Raw genomic sequence first — 27,767 nt, forward strand, 5'->3', positions numbered from 1 at the left:
GGTCGGATACTTTCCGCGTAAATTTCCGGAATTTGTCCATGGGAAGTTAAGCCCGGGAATTTGGGGAATTTTGCTTAAATTCATCAAAAAAAGTTAGCTTATAACAGTGAACTTTTTTTTGTGGGATTCACACAAGGCAATTGTAGGTCTTGTGGCATATTTTGGTTAAACTATCCCCAATTCAATGGAATTGTAACCCTCTGCATGCACAGTGTATTCTTCCATCCCATGTACAGCTGATTCTCAAGATGTTGCACACTAATGAGATGCTATTGAGCCCACACTACTATACTGTGTGAGCCAAAGACTACATGCTTTCTGGTCATTTTTGCACTATCTGATGTGTGGAGACATTTCACTGCAGCTAATGTAGAAGGAAAAGCTGTGTACATTTGCAAATACTGTGCAAAATCATATGTGAAGAATGCAACAAAGATGCAGAATCATCTGGCCAAGTGCATAAAGTTCCCTCAGCGCTCACAACAAGCAACCTCTGACAAAAGTCCCTCTACTTTTATTTGAGGTGAAAATTATGAATAAGGCACCTTATCGATAGCAACAGCTCACGGTCCTCCTGGAATCAGAAGTTTTTTTGACTCAATGGAGGAACGTAGTCAGAGAAATGCTGATTAATGTCTTGCTGTGTATGCAACTGGTTCACCTCTGATGCTCAGAGGCAATGTGTATTGGAAGATATTTCTGAATGTTCCCTCGCCCAGCATACACCCCTCCAACTAGACATGCTTTATCTACTAATTTGCTGGATGCAGAGTTCAACAGAGTTGAAGTGAATGTCAAGCAAATCATAGAGAAAGCAGAAAGTTTTGCAATCATCTCTGATGGGTGGTCAAATGTTCGTGGGCAAGGAATAATTAACGACATCATCTCAGTATTCTACAAGAGCACAGACACAAGGGACAACATCTACACTGCAGATGAGCTGAAGGCAGTCATCAATGACCTCGGAACACAGAAAGGTATTGGTCTAAAGTGGAGGTGTCCTACCCTCACATCACACCCATTGGCTGTGCTGCTCATGCATTGAATCTGTTCCTCAAGTACATCATGGCACTGAACGCAATGGATACTCTACAAGAGAGCCAAGCAGACGGTTAGGTATGTGAAGGGTCATCACGTTTTAGCAGCAATCTACCTCACCAAGCAAAGTGAGAAGAATAAGAGCACCACATTGAAGCTGCCTCCTGGAGGGGAAGAAGTCTCCAAGAGGATCCTCCTGGATGATGTATTTTGGGAGAGAGTGGTAAGCAGCCTGAAACTCCTTAAACCTATAGCAGTATCCATTGCACGGATTGAGGGAGACAATGACATCCTGTCTGATGTTTAGACTCTGCTTGCAGATGTAAGAGAATACATCTGTACTGCCCTGCCCACTTCACTGTTGTTCCAAACAGAGAAAACTGCAGTTCTGAATTACATCAAAAAGCATGAAGACTTCTGCCTGAAGCCCATACACACCGCAGCGTACATGTTGGAACCCAAGTATGCTGGCAAGAGCATCCTGTCTGGTGCAGAGATCAACAAGGCCTATGGTGTCATCATTATCGTGTCTCGCCACATTGGCCAGGATGAAGGCAAGGTTCTTGGCAGTCTGGTGATGTACACTTCCAAGCAAGGGCTTTGGGATGGAGATGCAATATGGCAGTCGTAACAACATATCTCATCAGCCACCTGATGGAAGGGACTTTGTGGATCTGAGTCTCTTTCCCCTGTTGCCTCCATCATCCTCCAAATCCTACCAACATCAGCCGCCTCAGAGCGCAACTGGTCTTTGTTTGGGAACACACACACCAAAGCACACAACAGGCTGACCAATACAAGGGTCATTTGGGTCTGACAATGAGCCATTCTCAACAAGGTTGAAAAGTGACAGTGAAGATGAGGCCTCAGAGTCTGATGTTCAAGAGGTGGACATTGAGGAGGTCCAGGGAGAAGACATGGAAGCCTGAGGAAGACAACCAAAGCTTTAGTTTCTAGACTATCATTTTACAGATTGGGAGATGCGATGGATCATTGGGGATCATTCAATATTCCCTTTCTTTTGTTGTTCAGTGAAATAATCCCACGTGAAGCGTTAAAGTTCAATTCGTAACTAAAATGATTGTAGTTATTTATATTGTAAGGATTTAATCATTTGCAATTATGTCTACTTATGATAAGGTAAATGGTTTATGTTTCTGTCTCCATATGATATGGTAAATATATCCAACGCAACAAACATCTACATTTAAATGGTATTAATATTAATTTGCATATATTTCCGTTAATTCCCATATGTTCCCGTTAATTCCCACGGAAAGTTTCCACCTCTGAATATAACCCAAAATGTGCAACACTAGATAAAACTATCATTTTGATTTCATGTATGGTCAGTCCTTGCATCCATAGCCCCGTCTATGAATCTTAGAGAAGTTACATTCCTCCAGACCCATCCCCAAGCAGTGTACCCAAAAAGGTGGTGGGGCGGCTGCTTTGTTTATTGTTGATCTGCAGATTTCCCCTTTAAAGGATGTAAAAAGAGACACAAGTAAGAATAATCTTTACTAATCTCCAACCTCAGGGAACAACAGGAAAGGTAAAGAGAGTGCTGCTGTGTCAATGTAAAAACGATAAAACCACAAACAGCGGCAATAACACTATGATGATAACCCATGTTGATTCTGTGCACTGACTCATGTTTACATTGCTGGAGGTGGTCCTTGAGTTAATATTATATCTCATTCATATTAAACTCAGATGCTCACCTGATTGGAAGGAAATAATCATAACACAGGCTGTTCATTGGCACTTGACTTGAACCCACTAACCCTGCTGTTTTGAACGTTAGAAACTCCAATTGGAGTTATCAGCGAACATAATACTGGCTTTGATTTGGTATAATAACCTGACCAACCACATTATGTAAATAATTCCAAAGGACTTGATCAATTATTGATTCATGCATCATCCACAGAACATGTATACAGTAAGAAAATATATATATGTAAAGGACATCACACTGCTTGCTTAGCGACGACCACTTCCTCCTGATTCAGCTCCCACAAGGCTCGAAACCCAGGACCTCTCCCTTGGTAGCACATTTGACTGCTCTCCTGAAGCATCGGTCTCACCAGTCGGCGCCACTGAAAAGTTAACATTCAGCTGCGCAAATGGGGACAGTTCAGACTGAGGAGTAAGTTTCACAAGTTTCACACATCCGCATAACACAAAGCTCCAACACAACCCAATGTCACAGGAAGGCCAAAAAGATCATCAAGGACAACAACCACCCTAGCCACTGCCTGTTCCCCCCGCTATCATCCAGAAGGCGAGGTCATTACAGGTGCATCTGGGACCGAGAGATGGAAAAACAGCTTCTATCTCAAGGCCATCAGACTGTTGAACAGCCATCACTAACATTGAGTGGCTGCTTCCGACATACTGACTCAAATCTCTAGCCACTTTAATAATTACAAATTGGATGTAATAAATGTATCACTAGTCACTTTAAACAATGCCTTTATATAATGTTTACATACCCTTCATTACTCATCTCATATGTATATACTGTACTCTATACCATCTTGCCTATGCCGTTCGGCCATCGCTCATTCATATATTTATATGTACATATTCTTATTCATTCCTTTAAGGTAGTTGTTGTGAAATTGTTAGATTACTTGTTAGATATTACTGCATGGTCGGAACTAGAAGCACAAGCATTTCGCTACACTCGCATTAACATCTGCTAACCACGTGTATGTGACCAATAAAATTTGATGATTTGATTTGTGCATTACCAAATTTACTTGAAATTATTTTGCTGCAACACTGCATCCAAGTTACTTGACATAGGCGTTTCAAAGAGTTGTCAGTCAAGTCAAGCTGATGAATGTCCATCTTTCCAAACTTCCTGGTAGTTAGATATTTTAGTCACTCAAAAGGCTATTTTACATGGTAATCAGAATGACTGTTTGGGACCTTTAAGAGAACGCCATCAGCAGAAATACTGTACGTTGACTTCTGTCATGCAGGTCATTTCTTTAACCAGCCGCAGGCCGCTTGGTCTTGAAAAATGTTGGATAGTTTCCATAGCAACAGTGCATGATCAACTGTATTGAATGTTTTCCACATATTAATATAAAGGTAAAGGGGGATACCAAGTCAGTTGTCCATCTGAATGTATTCAACTGAAATGTGTCTTCCACATTTAACCCAACCCCTCTGAATCAGAGGGCAGAGCAGTGCTGTTTCCTGTGTAGTGTGTTAACTATGTAATTTATTAATAACTATGACATTGGTGTCCTGGCCTAAAGCCTGACTGGTGAGCATTCAGAATACATTTTCCATCTTAAAAAGGACCGCAGTTGAGAACGTATCAAGAGTTCTAATATTTCCGCTAGACATGAACGTTTTGAAATTGGGCGATAATTATTAAGATCGCAGGGCTCACCACCTTTGTGGAGCGGGAGAACAAGGGCCACCTTCCACACCTTAGGAATAATACCCAAGATAATGGATAGATTCAAAATGTGTCAAAGGCTCCAAAATCAGAAGTGCAGGAAGCCGTAGAAGACACAGGTCAAGCATGTCTGCCCAAGATGATTTCTTTACATCAATAATTAAGAGCGCATCCAGAACTTCCCTAGTTGTGACTTGAAGAAAAGAGAACAGTGGGTTACCATTTACAGTAGCAGGCAAGTCTGTGATTAAACAGGGGTGTATCAGAGATGAGCTTGTATCATGAACAGTCTTTTCAGAGTTGTCCTTATTGCTGATAATTTACCCTTTCAAATAAATGGGCCCGCTGCAATAAAATGTTGGTTAAACGCGTCAGTTATTTCAGTTTAGTCTGTTATAGTATTGGAGTTCATTAGAACCTCATTGGGCAGAGAGGTGTGGCTGCTTCTTTTTAGCAATTTATTAGCCTTCCAAAACATAGCTGAATAGTCACAAGGGTCAGGAATAGAATTAATGAAATAGATTGATTTAGTCCATTTTATGGAAGCTAAAGTTGTCTGAAGGTGAGCCAGTTAGCAGAGCTACCAGTGTGTCTTGTTTCAGACCAAGCTTTCTTCCTTAGCTGAATTAACTCGGCAAGTTCAGGCGTTGACCAAGGGTTGGCCCTATCTTTAATTCTTAATCTCTTCATAGAAGCACAGAGATAAACATACTAGAGAATTGTTAAAGGGCAAGTTCCACGTCCGGACTGTCATTAACACCAAGAAACCTGAATGGTAAAGGTCATGTAAGAACCCTTGCTCATGGAAGTGTTTAATGTTTGTTTTAATAACAAGGCGTGGTTTACTTTTAGACATCTTGTGTTTCTGACATAGACTATGGGACAGTGATCACCGAGGTCCATATCAAAACACTACTAGTTGACTATTTATGAGGGTTATTTGTAAGTATGAGATCAATCAGAGTTGATTTAGCAGGACTTTTACATTCAAATGAGTGGGCTCTGAAATCAGTTCAGATCAATACATGCTGATTTAACCCGTGTTGTCTTAAGGGTAAAAAATGACCCGCCACTAAGTTTAACAGCAGAGAAAACCCCCTAAATTATATTTTTTTTCACCTTGAAATGTGATTACTTTTCCTAGTGACCCCAAAATTAGAAAAAGTGAAACATCGCCTTTGTTCATATTTCCATGAAAGCTGTACACCACCAGGGTACAAAGATTGTCTTAGGGTAATTTTTGACCCGGCAGTTATAAAATAATTTACACACCACAAAGACAAAGACAAAGACAAAGACACACACACACACACACACACACACACACACACACACACACACACACACACACAGAGATAGAGATTGTGTGCTACTGATTGAACAACACTAAAACTTTCTTGTGCATGTGCAGTATCTCCCCTCCATGACCCCACACATGGCTCAAGTTCACAGACAAAATAAACTACATTTCATATAATAAACATTTCTTGAAAGCATTGTTTACTAATGGTGAATGCAGAGGCTATAAAAGGTGCTGCAGATAACAGTCCCCCCATTTATCTCTTTGGTGAAGCCATGAGTGCATGTTTCAGTGCCCAACAGGTAGTAGATCTGATTTTTTCAGATGTCTAGGAGGAACAAGAGAACAATGATTTAGTAGAGGAGGTATCTGAAGAAGAAGATGGGGAAGAATACAACCCAGAGCACTATGCATAATCTTCAGATGAAGAAGAAATCCCCCAAGCTGAAAGATACATTTTTGTCAAAGAACAGCAAAATAACATGGTCCTTGTCACCGTATGATAACCAGGGCAAGATGGCAGCACAACATTTCATACGGATGACCCCTACATAGGGCTGTTAATCTTAGCGGGTGAGTATAGGTCCCGAGGCGAGGCTACATGTAGTCTCTGGGATGCAAAGAGTGGAAGGGCATTTTCGATGCCACTGAAAGTCTTTCACACTTTCTCAAGAATGCTACAATTTGATCACCGTGAGTGACCTGCAAGACGTGTGAGAGACAAACTGGTGGCCATAAGAGAGGTGTAGGAGAAGTGGGTGGAGCATCTGCCATACCTCTACAATCCTGGGCCTGAAGTAACAGTGGATGAGCAACTGATTCCATTCAGAAGTACATTTTTATTTTCATATCTGTAATATAAGGGATTTCCACTGTTCATTTTATTATCTATTGCTGTAATGTGATTGTTTTCTGTGACCCTGATACTAATTACTGATAGTAATCTCTTTTGTCAAAAGGTACCTGTCCTTTCCGGCAGTATATGCCCAGCAAGCCAGCAAAGTATGGCATCAAGATATGTGTGGCCTGTAACACACAATTCAGCTACGCTTCTAAGATGCAAGTCTACACAGGGAAGCCGACCAATGGAGGCCCGGAGAAAAAAAAGGGGATGCGGGTTGTGCTTGATGTGACAGATGGACTGAGGGGGCACAATGTCACGTCTGACAATTTCTTCACCTCTTATGAACTCAGCCAGCAGCTCCTGAAGAGGAAGATCACCATGGTTGGCAGTTAGAAAGAACAAGTCTGAGCTCCCCCTGCACTCCTCGCAAGGGGGAGAGGGGCCTTTCTCATCAAAGTTTGCCTTCACCCCCACCACCACTCTAGTTTCTTACCTCCAAAGATAAACAAGAATGTGGTTCTCCTAAGCACACTGCACAAAACGGTTGAGATCAGTGATCGTGAGGACAGGAAACCAGCCATATTCCTGGACTACAACCACAACAAAGGAGGCACGGACAACCTGGACAAAGTGATTGGAACTTACAGCTGCAGGAGGATGACTGCCCGCTGGCCCCTGGTCATCTTCCACAACATCATTGATGTGTCCTCATACAATGCCTTCATGATATGGAACAAGATCAACCCTACCTGGATGCCTGATAAACGGAACAAGAGGAGGGTATTCCTGGAGCAGCTGAAAAAGACACTTGTAACCCCACACATTCAAAGCAGGGAGTGCCTTCTCTGCAAAGCAGCCTCTGCAGCGCTTGTGAAAGCTGTTCAGGGGGCTGAATCTTGTCCTGATCCAACTGAGGTTGCAGCTGGGGCAGGCAAGAGGAGGAGATGCCAATTTTGCCCCCAAAGGACTGTAAAACAAATACTATATGCTGCACACGTGAGAAATGCATCTACAAAGTCCACGCACACACACTTGCATACTGTCCAACATGTGGTAATTAGAGTTATTGATTTATGTTCTTCATGTTTTTGTTTTGTATCTATTATCATATTCCTATTCATTGTTGTTGTTTATACACCTTGTGGGTGTGGGCAATGGTTAAAAAATAGGAGAAGACTAGTATTTTGTAGTTGAATTCCTCATTGTACAGTATAAGAATATATCACTATGTTGCCAAAAAAGTTCAAGACTGTTATTGTTTCCCTTCAATAAAATGCATTCAAAACTATATTCTGCACATTTCTGCTACTATCTTAGGCTATACAAGTGCTATCTCTTGCTAAACAAATTATGTTTACACCTATGCAGTACCTTTAGCAATAATAATAATAATAATAATAAACCAAATCAAAGTTTATTTGTCACGTGCGCCAAATACGACCTTACAGTGAAATGCTTACTTACAGGCTCTAACCAATAGTGCGAAAAAAATGTATGTGTGTGTAAGTAAAGAAATAAAACAAGAGTAAAAAGACATTTGAAAATAACAGTAGCAAGGCTATATACAGACACCGGTTAGTCAGGCTTATTGAGGTAGTATGTACATCTAGATATGGTTAAAGTGACTATGCATATATGATGAACAGAGAGTAGCAGTAGCGTAAAAAGAGGGGTTGGCAGGTGGTGGGACACAATGCAGTTAGCCCGATTAGTCAATGTGCGGGAGAACTGGTTGGTCGGGCCAATTGAGGTAGTATGTACATGAATGTATAGTTAAAGTGACTATAAATATATGATAAAGTAGCAGCAGCGTAAAAGAGGGGTTGGGGGGCACACAATGCAAATAGTCCAGGTAACCATTAGGTTACCTGTTCAGGACTCTTATGGCTTGGGAGTAAAAACTGTTGAGAAGCCTTTTTGTCCTAATACCGGACTTGGCACTTCGGTACCGCTTACCATGCGAGAGAGATCAGTCTATGACTGCGGTGGCTGGGGTCTTTGACCATTTTTAGGGCCTTCCTCTGACACGCCTGGTGTAGAGGTCCTAGATGGCAGGCATCTTTGCCCCTGTGATATATTGGGCCGTACGCACTACCCTCTGAAGTGCCTTGGGGTCGGAGGCCGAGCAATTGCCGTACCAGGCAGTGATGCAACCGGTCAGGATGCTCTTGATGTTGCAGCTGTAGAACCTTGCTTTGTCGTGCCCTCTTCACGACTGTCTTGGTGTGTTTAGACCATTCTAGTTTGTTGTTGATGTGGACACCAAGGAACTTGAAGTTCTCAACCTGCTTCACTACAGCCCCTGTCGATGAGAATGGGGGTGTGCTCGGTGCTCCTTTTCCTGTAGTCCACAATCATCTCCTTAGTCTTGGTTATGTTGAGGGATAGCTTGTTATTCTGGCACCACACGGCCAGGTCTCTGACCACCTCCCTGTAGGTTGTCTCGTCGTTGTCGGTGATCAAACCTACCACTGTTGCCTGGCCATGCAGTCGTGGGTGAACAGGGAGTACAGGAGGGGACTGAGCACGCACCCCTGGGGAGCTCCAGTGTTGAGGATCAGCGTAGCAGATGTGTTGCTACCTACCCTCACCACCTGGGGCGGCCCGTCAGGAAGTCCAGGATCCAGTTGCAGAGGGAGGTGTTTAGTCCCAGGTTCCTTAGCTTAGTAATGAGCTCTACTTTAGTAAAGAAAACTATCATGACAGGTGTGTTGTAATAAAAACGAGTGATGTCCACTGATTAAATGCAGTCTTTCTGCATTGTGAAGAGGGAAAACCAATATATTCACAAAGTTTGTGATGAATGACAGGTTATTTCTACATGCAAAATAGATTTGGGGTTTAAATTCAATCAAGCTGCTATATTTTAGGGGTTTAAAGGCGGGTCATTGTTGACCCTTAGGACAAGGTGGAGTATACAGAATGTTACACGTGACTACACAAGGTTTAAGACAATCAGACGAGGGATGCTCCTATATCACTATTTCAGAGGCTATGAATGGGGCGAGTGGTTCAGAGGCAGCATTGATTGCTCCTGCTGTGGCAGAGGGAGGGCCATTGGTCCCTGCAGCATAGAAATTAACATTCTGGCAAATAGCAACATGTATAACTACGTCGTAGCTCAAATTGCTTTGGAAGTGAGACATTGAGAGATTGGGTAGCCTTAAAGTTGTATTTTTTTTACTTTATTTATAGATTTTCAGATATAACAACAAAAACAGTACAACCCCAAACCCTCATTCTCCCATCCATCCATCACCTCCCTCCCTCAAACCCTTCACTCCCTCCCTCCAAACCACCCACCCGCCAAGGCATCTATAAAAGTAAGCTAAATAGGAAAGAAAAACAGAAACAAAAAGTAATAGAAACAAAAACGGAGAAAAAAAAGTTCAATAAAAATTCTTAGCAGCACAAATGGCCACTAGACAGACATGACTGCTTACCAAACTATATAAAGTCACTTAGTGTAAGACAGGCTCTCCACATTGTAAACTCAGCAAAAAAAGAAACGTCCTCTCAACTGCGTTTATTTTCAGCAAACGTAGCATGTGTAAATATTTGTATGAACATAACAAGATTCAACAACTGAGACATAAACTGAACAAGATCCACACACATGTGACTAACAGAAATTGAATAATGTGTCCTTGAACAAAGGGGAGGTCAAAATCAAAAGTAGTATTCATGGCTTGGAATTTTAGTCACAATACTGTTTTGAACATTATTTTAGGTGTGATGCCCAACAGCATTTTGCTCAATTGGCACTGATGAAAATGTCATCAAAAGTGTATTAAAGTGGCTTGGAAATACAATACATTTATACCTTTTGTCATCATTGTGATGTAACCAGATTGACTGTAGGTGCAATAAAATGTTAGCTAGCTAGTTAATATTGAGGGGAGACCAACAGATTTTAGCTAGCTAAAGTTATCATTGCTAGCTATTTTTGATTAACTTTGCTTACTAATAAAAACATTGTCATATGTATTAAGTAAATTTAACAACATGATAATGATGGCAAAGTTTTTTCCTACCAACTACACTGAACAAAAATATAAACGCAACATGTAAAGTGTTTGTCCCATGTTTCATGAGCTGAAATAAAAGATCCCAGAAATGTTCCATACGCAAAAAAACGCTTATTTCTCTCAAATGTTGTGCACAAATTTGTTTACATCCCTGTTAGAGATAATCCATTCCCATTACATTTGTGGCATATCAAGATGCTGAATAAACAGCATGATCATTACATAGGTGCACCTTGTGCTGAGGATAATAAAAGGCCACTCTAAAATGTGCAGTTTTATCACACAACATAATGCCACAGATGTCTTAAGTTCTGAGGTAGCATGTAATTGTCATGCTGACAGCTGGAAATGCCACCAGAGCTGTTAGGGACTAATGGGACAAATGGCCTGTTCCTGGTGCTTCATTGGCCCTGATACCCACTCAGCTAAGGAAAATGGAACTACAAGTGGTGTGCTGCTGTTGTTATGACATCGTGCCAGAGAATTGAATGTTTATTTCTCTACCACAAGCCGCCTCCAACATCAACAACATTTAGAGAATTTGGCAGTACGTCCAACCAGCCTCACAACCACAGACCTTGTGTAACCACGCCAGCCCAGGACCTTCACGTCCGGCTTCTTCACCTGCGGGATCGTTTGAGACCAGCCACCCGGTTAGCTGATGAAACTGTGGGTTTGCACAACCAAATAATTTCTGCACAAATGGTCAGAAACTGTCTCAGGGAAGCTGATATGCATGCTCTTCATCACCAGGGTCTTGTCCTGACTGCAGTTTGGCGTCGTAACTGACTTCAGTGGGCAAATGCTCACCTTCGATGGAAACTGGCACACTGAAGAAGTGTGCTCTTCACGGATAAATCCCGGTTTCAACTGTACCGGACAGATGGCAGACAGCATGTATGTTGTCGTGTAGGCGAGCGGTTTGCTGATGTCAACGTTGTGAACTGAATGCCCCAAGGTGGTGGTGGGATTATGGTATGGGAAGGCATAAGCTACAGACAACAAACACAATTGCATTTTATAAATGGCAATTTGAATGGACAGAGATACCGTGACAAGATCCTGAGGCCCATTGCCGCTCCATCGCCTCATGTTTCAGCATGATAATGCATGGCCCTGTGTTGCAGGGATCTGTACACAATACTGACTGACTGGTTTTCTTATTCACGCCCCTATCTAAGGTATCTGTGACCAACAGATGCATATCTGTATTCCCACTCGTGTGAAATCCATAGATTAGGACCTAATGACTTCAATTCACTAATTTCCTTACAGTATATGAACCGTAACTCAGTAAAATCTAAGACATTTTTTCATGTTGCATTTATATTTTTGTTCAGTGTATGTCTACTTTAGCAATGTCATCAACATGTTATGAATGTGTTAGGGTACACTTTCCCCCTTCACCTCTCTAAAATATATGTTTCTGGCTGAATTCACCAGACCATTGAGAGAGGGGTAGAGCTGCCACGGAGTAGGTTTTTACCATCTCTAAATCTGACATGTTGTCAGGACATTAGATCCAGAAGATGGGTGCGTGTAGTGGAACCTCATTTGGCCCCTCTCCAGCTACTGGCAAGCGCAATTTTAAATTAGAATAGAAATGGATCTGCTCTGACAGCATTACCAAAATGGATATAAGCAAGAGTAATGCTGGACAGTAAGCCATTTATCTTCACAGACATAGGAGGGGGTGAGGAGGGGTGTAAAGGTGATCATCTTTATCTCTGCAGCATGACAGGGGCTCTCTCTGACGGCGGATTTGATGACCAAGTCCATCATAACATGGATATCTCTCCTGAGCTCTCAGACAAGTCAAAATGCCTGGGTTTTAAATCTGCATATGTGGTTTTAGTGAAAGGCTGTCACTCATAACAAGGGATTTATTTCTGGTAGGAAAATCTTGAATTAAGATTTATTCCTGCTCACTTTATCCCCATTCTGTGTAGGACATAGATTTAGATTTAGAGGAACATACACTGAGTGTACAAAACATTAAGAATACACCCCTTAAATATTTTGTCTAGCCCATTCACCCTCTAAATGGCACACATAAAAATAAAATGTCCTCTCACTGTCAACTGCGTTTATTTTCAGCAAACTGTGTGTAAATATTTGTGTACATATTTGTATGAACATTTATATGAACATAACAAGATTCAACAACTGAGACATAAACTGAACAAGTTCCACAGACATGTGACTAACAGAAATTGAATAATGTGTCCCTGAACAAAGGGGGGGGTCAAAGTCAAAAGTAACAGTCTCTGGTATGGCCACCAGCTGCATTAAGTACTGCAGTGCATCTCCTCCTCATGGACTGCACCAGATTTGCCAGTTCTTGCTGAGATGTTACCCCACTCTTCCACCAAGGCACATTTCTGGGCGGAATGGCTCTAGCCCTCACCCTCCAATCCAACACGCCCCAGGCGGGCTCAATGGGATTGAGATCCGGGCTCTTCGCTGGCCATGGCAGAACACTGCCATTCCTGTCTTGCAGGAAATCACGCACAGGACGAGCAGTATGGCTGGTGGCATTGTCATGCTGGAGGGTCATGTCAGGATGAGCCTGCAGAAAGGGTACCACATGAGGGAGGAGGCTGTCTTCCCTGTAACGCACAGCGTTGAGATTGCCTGCAATAACAACAAGCTCAGTCCGATGGTGCTGTCATGACGTTGGCCTGGGGTTAGGTTTATGACAGTCATAAATACCTCTTCCCCCCCCCCCCCCCCTTTTCCTCTCTCTACCCTACTGATGTTACATTTGCAAACCCCTTGGTTAACATAGAGATTCTGGGAACATCATAATGTGGGGTGAAATTAACTATATTCTGGTAATCCGACCAATTGAACATATGCGTTGGTACTTAATGAATATGATGTCAGTTTGGTTGTCATCTGAGACATTCTCATCAATGATAAGATGCCATAAGGTCTACAGTGTAAAGTCTACACATCAAATGCTCTCCATCCAACCTCACTGAGCTCGAGCTGTTTTGCAAGGAGGAATGGGAAAAAATGTCAGTCTCTCGATGTGCAAAACTGATAGAGACATACCCCAAGCGACTTACAAGCTGTAAGCTTTGTAGCACCACCTTTTGCTGCGATTACAGCTGTAAGTCGCTTGGGGTATGTCTCTATCAGTTTTGCAAATCGAGAGACTGACATTTTTTCCCATTCCTCCTTGCAAAACAGCTCGAGCTCAGTGAGGTTGGATGGAGAGCATTTGTGAACAGCAGTTTTCAGTTCTTTCCACAGATTCTCGATTGGATTCAGGTCTGGACTTTGACTTGGCCAGTCTAACACCTGGATATGTTTATTTTTGAACCATTCCATTGTAGATTTTGCTTTATGTTTTGGATCATTGTCTTGTTGGAAGACAAATCTCCGTCCCAGTCTCAGGTCTTCTGCAGACTCCATCAGGTTTTCTTCCAGAATGGTCCTGTATTTGGCTCCATCCATCTTCCCATCAATTTTAACCATCTTCCCTGTCCCTGCTGAAGAAAAGCAGGCCCAAACCATGATGCTGCCACCATTATGTTTGACAGTGGGGATGGTGTGTTGCTTTTACGCCAAACATAACGTTTTGCATTGTTGCCAAAAAGTTCAATTTTGGTTTCATCTGACCAGAGCACCTTCTTCCACATTTGGTGTGTCTCCCAGGTGGCTTGTGGCAAACTTTAACCGACACTTTTTATGGATATCTTTAAGAAATGGCTTTCTTCTTGCCACTCTTCCATAAAGGCCAGATTTGTGCAATATACGACTGATTGTTGTCCTATGGACAGAGTCTCCCACCTCAGCGGTAGATCTCTGCAGTTCATCCAGAGTGATCATGGGCCTCTTAGCTGCATCTCTGATCAGTCTTCTCCTTGTATGAGCTGAAAGTTTAGAGGGACGGCCAGGTCTTGGTAGATTTGCAGTGGTCTGATACTCCTTCAATTTCAATATTATCACTTGCACAGTGCTCCTTGGGATGTTTAAAGCTTGGGAAATCTTTTTGTATCCAAATCCGGCTTTAAACTTCTTCACAACAGTATCTCGGACCTGCCTGGTGTGTTCCTTGTTCTGCATGATGCTCTCTGCGCTTTTAACGGACCTCTGAGACTATCACAGTGCAGGTGCATTTATACGGAGACTTGATTACACACAGGTGGATTGTATTTATCATCATTAGTCATTTAGGTCAACATTGGATCATTCAGAGATCCTTACTGAACTTCTGGAGAGAGTTTGCTGCACTGCAAGTAAAGGGGCGGAATAATTTTGCACGCCCAATTTTTCAGTTTTTGATTTGTTAAAAAAGTTTGAAATATCCAATAAATGTCGTTCCACTTCATGATTGTGTCCCACTTGTTGTTGATTCTTCACAAAAAAAATACAGTTTTATATCTTTATGTTTGAAGCCTGAAATGTGGCAAAAGGTCGCAAAGTTCAAAGGGGCCGAATACTTTCGCAAGGCACTGTAATAACTACAGAACGAAGCCAACATCAGCGTGAGCTTTGGTTGTGAATGGTATGAACTTTGAACTCTTATTCACTACAGAAGTGATACCTCCTAGCCATTGAGTTAGCAACAGCAGCTGCAAACAAGGGTTAGGAAGGAACAGACAGAGTATCCCGTCTACCACACAACAACGTTACTACAACGTATCCAATTGACCACCAGAGACATTCTTCAAAGGACAAAGGACTCGGTTTGGCAACACGGCCTTCCATCTACCACCAACCTCAGAGTAAATATTTATTGTATTTTCCTTTTCCAAATGGGTGGTAATTTAGAATGCATAAGATACTGTATTTACAATAGCACAGCTTCAACCTTTGTTCCTCAGTCTTCCCGCTCTTTCACTCAAACCCAGCCCCTTTTCTTTTGTGTAACAAGCTGTCATATCTGTTCCGCCCGCTAGGGACATTTTCCTTTATGACGTAATTTGTAATCAAGTTATGATTAATTATGTGTATGTGTAATTCTGTGTGATTAGTTAGGTATTTAGTAAATAAATAATTAAACCCAATATTGTATTACTGATTTAACTTGTTAGCCAGGGTTCGTGAAGATATCTGAAAGTTGTAAATTCTAGGTTGAGACTGAATTAAGGTGACGATTAATATTGACTGATATTGATGTAAAATATTACTAGGTCTTTAAGAGTTTATTCGGAAGATAACAGCTCACCCTTTCGTGGTGCCCCGACTCTCTAGTTAATTACATTTACATGATTAGCTCAATCAAGTGCTATTAATTACGGATAAATTATTTTATAGAATAGCATGTCATATCACTTAATCCGGCATAGCCAAAGACACGACAATGCTGTGACACACCGCCCCAGACCAGAGTGCAGGCCTCGATGTAACGTTGATTCCTTCGACGAATCGAACCATCACCCCTGGTGAGACAAAACCGCGACATCGTCAGTGAAGAGCACTTTTTGCCAGTCCCTTCTGGTCCAGCAACGGTGGGTTTGTGCCCATAGGCAACATTGTTGCCGGTGATGTCTGGTGAGGACCTGCCTTACAACAGGCCTACATTCCCTCAGTCCAGCCTCTCTCAGCCTATTGCGGACAGTCTGAGCACTGATGGAGAGATTGTGCGTTCCTGGTGTAACCCAGGCTGTTGTTGTTGCCATCCTGTACCTGTCCCGCAGGTGTCATGTTCGGATGTACCGATCCTGTGCAGGTGTTGTTACTCTGCCACTGCGAGGACAATCAGCTGTCCGTCCTGTCTCCCTGTAGCTCTGTCTTAGGCGTCTCACAGTACGGACATTGCAATTTATTGCCCTGGCCTCATCTGCAGTCCTCATGCCTCCTTGCAGCATGCCTAAGGCACGTTTACGCTTTTTCAGAGTCAGTAGAAAGGCCTCTTTAGTTTCCTAAGTTTTCATAACTGTAACCTTAATTGCCTACCGTCTGTAAGCTGTTAGTGTCCACAGGTGCATGTTCATTAATTGTTTATGGTTCATTGAACAAGCATTGGAAACAGTGTTTAAACCCTTTACAATGAATATCTGTGAAGTTATTTGGATTTTTACGAATTATCTTTGAAAGACAGGGTCCTGAAAAAGGGATGTTTCTTTTTTTGCTGAGTTTATTTATGGGGACCAGGTTAAGTCAAACTTTTGTCGGGACCCATGCACATGGTATCTAACCTTCTCCAGAGGCAGAGATGACATCACCTCCTTAACCCACAGCATTAAGGAGGAAGCCTTTACAGACTTCCAGTGAAAGAGGACATTCTGGTCTAGGGTAAGTACCCCAAAAATGGCAGTGACCGTGTTGGGGCTAACAGTTGTATTACATGTGAGAATGCCTCAAAAATGGGGTCTCAGAGGCCACTCAAAGATTGGCATAAACAAAACATGTGTCCCACAGTCGCTGGACTCTAGTGGCATCTCAAACACTTGGGGTCAACATTTGGGTGTATTTTTGCCAATCCGTCATTTGAGTGATGGACACGGTGCAAAAGTATAAACTGAATAACCCCATGCCTTATGCAAAATGACGATGTGTGGATAAGCTCAATAGTTTGTTGACACATATAATCTTGTAGTTCGCCACCTACAGTATGTCATGTTCCCATGCAGATTTTGTATTTGCAATGGAAGTCGGATTAATGTTCTGTATTATGTCGTATAATCTGGAGATTGTGCCCTTCAGATAAGGGTTAAGATCTAAGCACCTCTCAACGACACATAGTTGGCTCGAGTGGAAATTAAGGAAAATGTTTTTTGGGCAAAGTTGCTAGTTTGCAGGATTCTAAAAAAGTGTGTATTGGGAATATTATGGTCAACCCTCAGAGTATGGAATGAGATGAATGTGTTATCAACAAATAGGTCACAAAAAAACACCAGACCGTGCCTATGCCAGAACTGGAATGTTGTGTCAATGACAAAAACCTTTTGCAATTATGTTAGCACACCTGAAAACTGTTGTTCTGATTAAAGAAGCAATAAAACTGGCCTTCTTTAGGCTAGTTGAGTATCTGGAGCATCAGCATTTCTGAGTTTGATTACAAGTACATTAGAGTGTCTAGTTTGAGAAACAGACGCCTCACATGTCCTCAACTGGCAAGCTTCATTTAATAGTACCCGCAAAACACCAGTCTCAACGTCAACAGTGAAGAGGTGACTACGGGATGCGGGCCTTCTAGGCAGAGTTGCAAAGAAAAATCCATATCTCAGACTGGCCAATAAAAAGAAAGTATTAAGATGGGCAAAAGAACACAGACATTGGACAGAGGCAGGTTGGAAAAAAGTGTTATGGGCAGACAAATGTAAGTTTGAGGATCACATAGAAGAACATTCAGGAGATGCAGAAAAAATGAAAAGATGCTGGATGAGTGCTTGACACCATCTGTCAAGCATGGTGGAGGCAATGTGATGCTCTGGGGGTGCTGGTAAAGTGGGAGATTTGTACACTTATCACTCCATTTTGCAACGCCATGCCATACCCTGTGGACGGCGCTTAATTGGAGCCAATTTCCTCCTACAACAGCACAATGACCCAAAAGCACAGCTCCAAACTATGCAATAACTATTTAGAGAAGAAGCAGTCAGCTGGTATTCTGTCATTAATGGAGTGGCCAGCACAGTCACCAGATCTCAACCCTATTGAGCTGTTGTGGGAGCAAGAAGTGCCCATCAAGCCAATCCAACTAGTGGGAGGTGCTTCAGGAAGCATGGGATGAAATGTCATCTTTCCTCAACAAATTGTCAACTAGAATACCAAAGGTCTGCAAGGCTGTCATTGCTGCAAATGGAGGATTCTTTGACAAAAGCAAAGTTTGAAGGACACTACTATTTCAATTAAAAATCATTATTTATAACCTTGTCAACGTCTTGACTATATTTCCTGTTCATTTTGCAACTCATTTCATGTGTGTTTTCATGGAAAACAAGGACATTTCTAAGTGACCCCAGACTTTTTAACGGTAGTGTGTGTGTGTGTGTGTGTGTGTGTATATATATATTAGAAGTCGACCGATTAATCGGAATGACCGATTAATTAGGGCCGATTTCAAGTTTTCATAACAATCGGAAATCTGTATTTTTGGACACAGATTTGGCAGATTTTTTTTATGTATTTTTTTTAATTACACCTTTATTTAGCTAGGCAAGTCAGTTAAAGAACACATTATTATTTTCAATGACGGCCTAGGAACGGTGGGTTAACTGCCTTGTTCAGGGGCAGAATGACAGATTATTTCCTTGTCAGCTAGGGGATTCAATCTTGCAGCCTTACGGTTAACTTGTCCAACGCTCTAACCACCTGCCTTACATTGCACTCCACGAGGAGCCTGCCTGTTACGTGAATGCAGTAAGAAGCCAAGGTAAGTGGCTATCTAGCATTACATTTCTCTTATAAAAAACAATCAATCAATCATAATCACTAGTTAACTACACGTGGTTGATGATATTACTAGTTTATCTAGCGTGTCCTGCGTTGCATATAATCGATGCGGTGCGCATTCGCGAAAAAGGACTATCGTTGCTCCAACATGTACCTAACCATAAACATCAGTGCCTTTCTTAAAATCAATACACAGAAGTATATATTTTTAAACCTGCATATTTAGCTAAAATAAATCCAGGTTAGCAGGCAATATTAACCAGGTGAAATTGTGTCATTTCTCTTGCGTTCATTGCATGCAGAGTCAGGGTATATGCAACAGTTTGGGCAGCCTGGCTCATTGCGAACTAATTTGCCAGAATTTTACATAATTATGACATAACATTGAAGGTTGTGCAATATAACAAGAATATTTAGACTTAGGGATGCCACCCGTTAGATAAAATACCGAACGGTTCCGTATTTCACTGAAAGAATAAACGTTTTGTTTTCGAAATGATAATTTCCGGATTCGACCATATTAATGACCAAAGGCTCGTATTTCTGTGTGTTATTATGTTATAATTAAGTCTATGATTTGATAGAGCAGTCTGACTGAGCGATGGTAGGCAGCAGCAGGCTCGTAAGCATTCATTCAAACAGCACTTTTGTGTGTTTTGCCAGCAGCTCTTTGCAAGCACAGCTCTGTTTATGACTTCAAGCCTATCAGCCTAATGGCTGGTGTAACCGATGTGAAATGGCTAGCTAGTTAGCTGGGTGTGCGCTAATAGCGTTTCAAACGTCACTCGCTCTGAGACTTGGAGTAGGTATTCCACTTGCTCTGCAAGGGCCGTGGCTTTTGTGGAGCGATGGGTAACGCTGCTTCGAGTGTGGCTGTTGTCGATGTGTTACTGGTTCGAGCCCAGGTAGGTGCGAGGAGAGGGACGGAAGCTATACTGTTACACTGGCAATACTAAAGTGCCTATAAGAACATCCAATAGTCAAAGGTTAATGAAATGCAAATGGTATAAAGAGAAATAGTCCTATAAATACTATATTAACTACAACCTAAAACCTCTTACCTTGGAATATTGAAGTCTCATGTTAAAAGAAACCACCAACTTTCATATGTTCTCATGTTCTGAGCAAGGAACTCAAACGTTAGCTTTTTTACATGGCACATATATCACTTTTTCTTCTCCAACATTTTGTTTTTGCATTATTTAAACCAAATTGAACGTGTTTCATTATTTATTTGAGGCTAAATAGATGTTTATTGATGTATTATATTAAGTTAAAATAAATGTTCATTCAGTATTGTTGTAATTGTCATTATTACAAATAAATAAATACATTTTTTTTTTATTAAATCGGCCGATTAATCGGTATCGGCTTTTTTGGTCCTCCAATAATCGGCATCGGTATCGGCGTTGAAAAATCATAATCGGTCGACCTCTAGTTAGAATTAGGGTTAGAGGGGCCCCCCGAATGGGGCAGTGGTACCTGTGCCACTAGAAACCTTGGGTTCGAGTCCAGGCTCTGCCACAGCCAGCCAGATGTCCTTGTCCCATTGCACACTAGGGTTAGGGTTAGGGTTAGGTGTAGTGCACACTGACACGGTTGCCAGGTGTACGGTGTTTCCTCTGACACATGGTGCAGCTGGGTTAAGTGGGCATTGTGTCAAGAAGCAGTGTGGCTTGGTTGGGTTTTGTTTCGGAGGATGCACGGCTCTCAACCTTCGCCTCTCCCGAGTACGCAGCGATGAGACAAGACTAACTACCAATTGGATACCACGAAATTGGGGAGAAAAAGGGCAACAACAAAAAATGTGGTTTAGGTTTGTGTGTGTATATGTCCTCTGAGCATCTCTCTTTTGCCAAGGTAACCCATCCACCTGACAGGTGTGGTATATTAAGAAGCTGATTAAACAGCATGATCATTACACAGGTAAACCTTGTGCTGGGGACAATAAAAGGCACTCTAAAATGTGCCGTTTTGTCACACAACACAATGCCATTGTTGTCTTAAGTTTTGAGGAAGCTTGCAATTGGCATGCTGACTGCAGGAATGTCCACCAGCGCTTTTGCCAGAGAATGTAATGTTAATTTATCTACCATAAGCTGCCTCCAACATCATTTTAGAGAATTTGTCAGTATGTCCAGCCGGACTCACAACCGCAGACCATGTGTAACCACGCCAGCCCAGGACCTCCACATCTGGCTTCTTCACCTACGGGATCATCTGCGTAAAAAAGCCCTATACTGGGGGTAAACTAATTCTGATTTGCTGGGCCTGGCTCCCCAGTGGGTGGGTCTTTCTCCCAAGTGGGTGGGCCTCTGCCTTTCCAGGCCCACCCAAAGCTTTGCCCCTGCCCAGTCATGTGAAATCCTTAGATTAGGGCCTAATGAATTTATTTAAATTAGCTGATTTCCTTATATGAACTGTAACTCAGTAAAATCGTTGAAATTGTTTCATGTTGCGTTTATATTTGTGTTCATTATATATCCTGTAAGGGCTTGCTCTAAGGTTTTCTCTAGTCTAATAAAAAGTGGGGTTATGGACAGTCGAATTATGGCATAATGACGTAGCCTAGTTTAGCCTACACTTGGTATTTATACTGCTTGCCTTGTCATACACTCGGGTGTATCGTCACTGCTTGTTTAGTCAATGAACTCATTCGATTTCAAATATCCATCATAGAAAACAATGTATCAACACATGGAAAAGTCAGCGGTGGCTTGAAGGCTACTTACTGAGTGTTCTGTTAGAAGTCAGATTACAAGCCGGACAACTGGTAGCCATATCTGACTAAAAAGAGAATATGCTAGGCAACTGCACCTCTCAAGCGGCAATGTTACATACAGTACGCTATGTTCAATAACAGACTATCCGCTCACCTCAACGATGAAGACTCGATCTCTTCGACATTATTGACAACTGAGGCGGGAGGTGAAACTTCACTATTGCTAAAATACCCGGTCAAGATTACTCCCTTGGCGTCCTGCTGGCGATTCATGTTGCGCGACTCATGCTGCATTATTGTTGCAGTTCGCAGGTGATTTAGAATGTACACAGCTCTAAGGGTAGTAACGCTGTGTGTGAGAGGGGAGCTGTTTCAATGATCTCACTCACTGCCTCCCCGATAACATGGATAATCAACAGCTGCCTGAAAGCACCGCCCAGAATGCCGCTGAGTCGTGTAATTTGGGCTGAGCCACTCCTATAAACCTCCTATAAACCTATGAAAGATCACTTTTTTTCTTGTCCCAACCTTCTATCGTATCTACTTACTTTATATGGTCCACCAGCAATTGGCCCCAGCACTACTAATATCCTACCTGAGGCATTAATTTGTCAAGTAACAGGGCACTGACCTGAAAACAGCACAATCATGTTTTACTGCTCTAATATTCCAAGTTACTGTATGTTATAGCTCTTCCTTGGCCTACATTGATATTAATTCTGATTCAGGATGCATTATAATGCTATATAATTCCACCTGTACTTAGTGAATTGGAATTCACCGTTCTGATCCTGATATTGATCTGATGTCCTCTGTGACTATTGCATAGTGTTATGGATTCATGGCTTTTAAGCCTGCATTATCTTGGTCTTATAGCTGTGTAGTAAGGCTGTAATAACTGCAGTACAACAGTTATTTAATTTGCGTATTTTGTGTTATTTATGTCAATGTCCATATCTCCAATTAGAATATTGATTTAGGAACTATGTAGGGGCTCTGGTGCGTGCCAGAAGAAAAAGCCATTATGTTACACTTACAAACTGTTACATTCAGTTCCAATCAATTAGTAAATATGTATTAGCCTGGCACGCTGAATCGGAAGACCTTTCTCGTGGTGTGATTAGTTATCAGACCAGCTCCAACGCGCCTCATAGGTTTGACATCTGAGCAGCATTGGCCATTACAATAAAGGCCTCCCATAATACAGTAAATTAGTAGGCTACCTCTATACTGCCATCTGGTGCTCGGTTACAACATGTTCTATGTCTGTTGGGTGCAGCAGAGGAAATCCCTTTGTTTTCGATTCACTGGTAATGATGCTCAAAAACAATCTGGGTTCATTGCTGCGATAACGTCTATCAGTGGGAGTGTATAGAACAAAATGGGGGCAGTATTAATCACAATTAAATACTTAATAGCCACTAAACTAAGCAAACTAACTTAAAATAATATCACTGTAGGTTAAATGAAATGTTACTGTTGGTATTGAATTTTACATGGTAATGGCTGGTACCAGTCATCATACATAGACTGTTTGGTTAGGACTGGTTAGGCACTTGACCTTTCGGATTACAAATTATGCCATGTATTTTGTGCTTATCATGGCTTCATAGTCATAGTCAGATTAGAAAATGGATCTGATGGTAAGTCTACTGCTAAATCTACTGCTGGTAAAGAGGTCTGCCCATTATAAAGCATAGCTCTGTTTTCTTGACATCTAAGTCAAGCAGACAGGTCCTACAGGCCCTAGTTTTGTCGCATCTGGAATACTGCCCAGTTATGTGGTCAGGTGCAGCAAATTGCAGTTGTTCCAGGACAGAGCAGCACGTATTGCACTTTGATGTACACAGAGGACGAATGTCAATAACATGCATTTCAATCTCTCCTGGCACATGTAGTGCTATGTACTGTGTATTATGTATATTATGTATTTTATTTGTTATGTTTTGATTCCTGTTTGGACATCAGGAAGAGTATCCGCTGCCTCAGCAGCAGCTAACTGGGGATCCAAATAAGTACTACTAATACTACTATTACTCTGATCAAGTGTTTGAAATACAAGTAGGCATATAACAAAACCTTGTGTCAATTCACTAAACAGAAACATTTATATTCTTGGCATGTTACTTAAGACTTTAACCCTTATATACATTTGATATTAGATTAATAACGCCCTCTGTCAATCCATCTGGAAAGGTGTGGACACTATGATCTGAGCAAAGCTTTTACCAAGGTCAAATCTACACCGGCAGGTACAAGAATGGAGTGAAACTAGTTGATGTGGCAGGTAGGCTAGGGGTTAAGAGCATTGAGCAGGCAAACAAAATGATGCTGATTCAAGTCCCCTAGGTGACAAATATGCCTGTGTCCTTCATTTAACCTTAATTGCTCATGTAAGTCACTCTGGATAAGAGTGACTGCTAAATTACCAACATATTATGGGTAGATATACTTCCTGTTGTAGCTTTTTAATTATTTTAGTTGAGTCTTTGATTTACTTCACTGTCTGGGGTGTGTCTGTGTAAATATGGGGTCACTGGGATTACAACTGTGACTAGGGTCAGTATTGCAGACTGTAATGATCAGCAGACTGACCTGTTCAAGAGGTGGATGTGCGCTTCAGTACTGAAATGACACCATTCAAAATAGTAAGGAGGAGCGACTGACTGACTGCTCGCTACTGCCTCAGTAATTCTAAGCATTCTTAATCCCAAGGGCTTTAACAGACAACAGATGCTCAGGCTTAATAACAATCACCACTGTGCTATCCCTAAGGTTCCTTAGTGTTTTAATTAGGTAATGTGTTATAAGACACTAATACCACTTTGTTTTAACCCTAATTGCTCCTGTAAGTCGCTCTGGATACGAGTGTCTGCTAAATTACTAAAATGTCAATGTAATAACACTTTGTTACAGTAATAGCACAGTAATAATGCTCTGTTACAGTAATAACAGTAATAACACTTTGTTATAAGTAATAACACATTGTTAGAGAAATAATACAGTAATAACAGTTTGTTACAGTAATAACGGTTTGTTACAGTAATAACACAGTAATATCACTTTGTTACAGTAATAACACGTTGTTACAGTAATAACACAGTAATAACACTTTGTTACAGTAATAACACAGTAATATCACTTTGTTACAGTAATAACACGTTGTTACAGTAATAACACAGTAATAACACTTTGTTACAGTAATAACACAGTAATATCACTTTGTTACAGTAATAACACTTTGTTACAGTAATAACACAGCAATAACACGTTGTAACAGTAATAACACAGTAATAACATGTTGTTACAGTAATAACACAGTAATATCACTTTGTTACAGTAATAACACAGTAATAACACTTGTGTTTATTCCATATCTAAAAAGAGTAAATGATTCCTTATTATTTCCAATGGCATGGAACAAGATACACAAAAACAAGAACATTGTTGGCAAGAAGTGTTTAATATATATTTTACCTTTATTTAACTAGGCAAGTCAGTTAAGAACAAATTCTTATTTTCAATGACGGCCTAGGAACAGTGTGCCCCTGTGCCTGTTCAGGGGCAGAACAACAGATTTTTCAGCTCGGGGATTTGAACTTGCAACCTTTCGGTCCAATGCTCTAACCACTAGGCTACCCTGTCGCCCCATATTCCCAACTATTCCTTCCAAACAACCTTTAATTGCAAAATATAATGTGTGGATTTACAGAGTACCAAAGTTGTGTAATACAAAAAAACTGAATATAAAAAAATATTTGACCCTACATCATTTTGTAGAAGAAAAGCTAAATATTTTTCTTAGAAATGTTGGAGCTCATCCGGATACACAAAATTATTCCTGAAGAGCTTATATGCTACAAGTTGGCCTCCGAAAATCATCATCACCAATCCAGAACCTGTGACACAAGTGGATTTAAAGGATATACCTATTTGAATGCATCAAGTATTGAATCACTTGCAAAATAAATGTAAGTCGACTAATTAATGCGATGATCAAAATACTGTGTATATAACAACAAATCATGTTTTTATTGGCTCCAAATGGCCTGAAATCAAGTATGATTCCTTACCAAGGGCAATCCAATAATGTTCTGTTGACGGGAAATCAGACATAACTGGATGAAAGAAACAGACAGGATAGTAATTGAATATGACACATATTCAACCATATCAAATAAACTAATACATCAAATCAAGCTTTCTGTCAGCTTGTGAAACTGTATGATCATGATGTTCTTCTGACAAGCCTGTTTATACTAAAGTGGCCTTACAACCTTGCATAACATAACCTACTGTAGATAAAAATCCTAGCAATTGAAATCCTAGTTATTTTTAATCTAATTCATTAGCAGATACTGAAACTGGTACTAAAACATCTACTAAAAAGTGTATCTCAGGTGGGAAGTAGATTCATGTGGAGTCATTGATGTGTTTGCTATTATCAAACCTGGCTTTACAGTAGAGCACAGGCAGCACCAGACAGAATCAGACAGACAGACGCCATAACACTATAGGACTGGTTGCAAAACAGTAGCGACATTAATTGATGTTAAACAATAGAAAGAGGGACTCTTGAAGCATGGTGCTTGACACAGATTTAAACACAAAGTAGACCGCTGCATATACACAAGGCAGTGATTAGACCATATGTACATACTTATAAAAATGGCTCTCTTGCTGCTTACCTGCTACCGTCAGACCAATGTGGATTAGTGTGACTGTGATGGCGTAGTCCCACACCCACTCCTCGACAATCCACGCAAATATCAGGCCTCCCAAAAGATAGGTCAGCTCCATGGAGATCACTGTCACTATGCAGGAAATACAAAACTACACACCTCAGCCAACATGCTTACCAACATGAACACACAGAATTCAAGGTAGTCTATCTAAAAAAGGGATGTTGCTAACTACTGAATAACAAGAATAGAGCAGTCTTCGATCAACTCACCTAGGTATTTTGGACTTTGCCATGATGGCTGTGTTGTGTAGTCAAAGGGTGCTAAAAGGCTGTCAACCTCATGTACCCTGCAGAGATGATGAATAATGAGAAACTTGGGTCATAAATGGTATATTTGCTGTTAACTGTAGTTACAGTAAATGTGTGAGGTAGCACTGGAGACATATTGTGATGCTTTTTGGCAGAAACCAGAATGAGGGTTCCATGCAGACACTGTGCATTTTTTTTGTGGATAGTTTCTGTGTTCATGAGACAGGAAGTACACGTCAATCCTGTACCACAACATATGACAATGAAACTATATGAAAGACAGGATATACTTCATTTGAATATTGTGCAAAATATCTATAATTTTAGACTCACCTGAGAATACCAATGCAGAGACTGACCACTATGTAGTAAACAGCATAGAAGGATATTATGCACATCAGCAAGTTCTGGAGAACAATCTGTAGTACATAACATCACATCAGACTCCGTCACACAAGACCCTCAAAATGTCAGATGCTCATTCTTAATAAAACCTCAAATATGATGCATAATCATATGGATTCATTTGATCATTGCTGTTGCCACAAATCTACAAAAAAGAAAGGCCATTCAGAAAGTTTCGGACTGAAATACTTGCATAAACTGAACTCAGATAGGTTCAGTCATTTCATTGAAAGGTATTAGAATTCTATAACAAATGCTCTAACTTGAATAGTGAGCTGTGTTGCCAAAACTACAGCAGCACATGAACTATGTACACAGTGCCACACTAAGTAGACACTGGTAAACATGTACACCTCCTGTAGTTCTCTACTACTACATTTCCTGTGGTATCCAAAACTGAAGTCCAAGGTCTTTACCCATGTTTCACTGACGTTGGTCTTGATCTTGACTGATGTTGGGCCATAGCGCTTCAGAGTAGACCCACAATACCCACAACACCTGCAACAGTAGTCCAACAACATGAATGGCCGCCTTTTCTTTTATCAGTGGAGACGCTAGAAGGCCGCCTACAGTAGAGCAAACACACCAGGGGATGAGGGCTGGTCTTAATGGTTAATGGGATTACACACACGCAAAAAGCTTCCTGTCTCAATCCAGGCTGGAT

At 41.2% G+C, this 27,767-nt stretch overlaps 2 protein-coding genes across 2 annotated transcripts in view; both read right to left on the reverse strand.

Annotated features, from left to right (window-relative positions):
* LOC110529550 (rho GTPase-activating protein 18) overlaps positions 1-22,125 on the reverse strand; it is a 42,479-nt gene extending 20,354 nt beyond the window's left edge. Inside the window, exon 1 of the mRNA XM_021611809.2 lies at positions 21,860-22,125. Within this exon, the coding sequence (XP_021467484.2) occupies positions 21,860-21,999 (140 nt within the window). The 5' untranslated portion in view covers positions 22,000-22,125. The remainder of the gene's footprint in view (positions 1-21,859) is intronic.
* Positions 22,126-24,198: 2,073 nt separating this feature from the next.
* Positions 24,199-27,712, reverse strand: tmem244 (transmembrane protein 244). The gene is made up of 6 exons (XM_021614351.2): positions 27,520-27,712; positions 27,032-27,117; positions 26,660-26,736; positions 26,394-26,519; positions 25,779-25,823; positions 24,199-25,604 (listed from the first exon to the last, which is right to left on the reverse strand). Exons 1-6 carry the CDS (start codon positions 27,622-27,624, stop codon positions 25,507-25,509), a joined length of 537 nt encoding a protein of 178 aa, XP_021470026.1. The 5' UTR covers positions 27,625-27,712; the 3' UTR covers positions 24,199-25,506.
* Positions 27,713-27,767: the final 55 nt, after the last annotated feature.

The sequence above is a fragment of the Oncorhynchus mykiss genome, chromosome 8, assembly GCF_013265735.2.
Source record: "Oncorhynchus mykiss isolate Arlee chromosome 8, USDA_OmykA_1.1, whole genome shotgun sequence".
Lineage (NCBI taxonomy): Eukaryota > Metazoa > Chordata > Actinopteri > Salmoniformes > Salmonidae > Oncorhynchus > Oncorhynchus mykiss.

Bases quoted from the DNA above. Each gene is read 5' to 3' on its own strand.
- tmem244 (XM_021614351.2), bottom strand. From the start codon at position 27,624: ATGTTGTTGGACTACTGTTGCAGGTGTTGTGGGTATTGTGGGTCTACT. The intron at 27,118-27,519 runs GTAAAGACCTTG...TATGTACTACAG, and splicing joins CCAACGTCAGTGAAACATGG to ATTGTTCTCCAGAACTTGCT. The intron at 26,520-26,659 runs GTGAGTTGATCG...TTTCCTGCATAG, and splicing joins GCAAAGTCCAAAATACCTAG to TGACAGTGATCTCCATGGAG.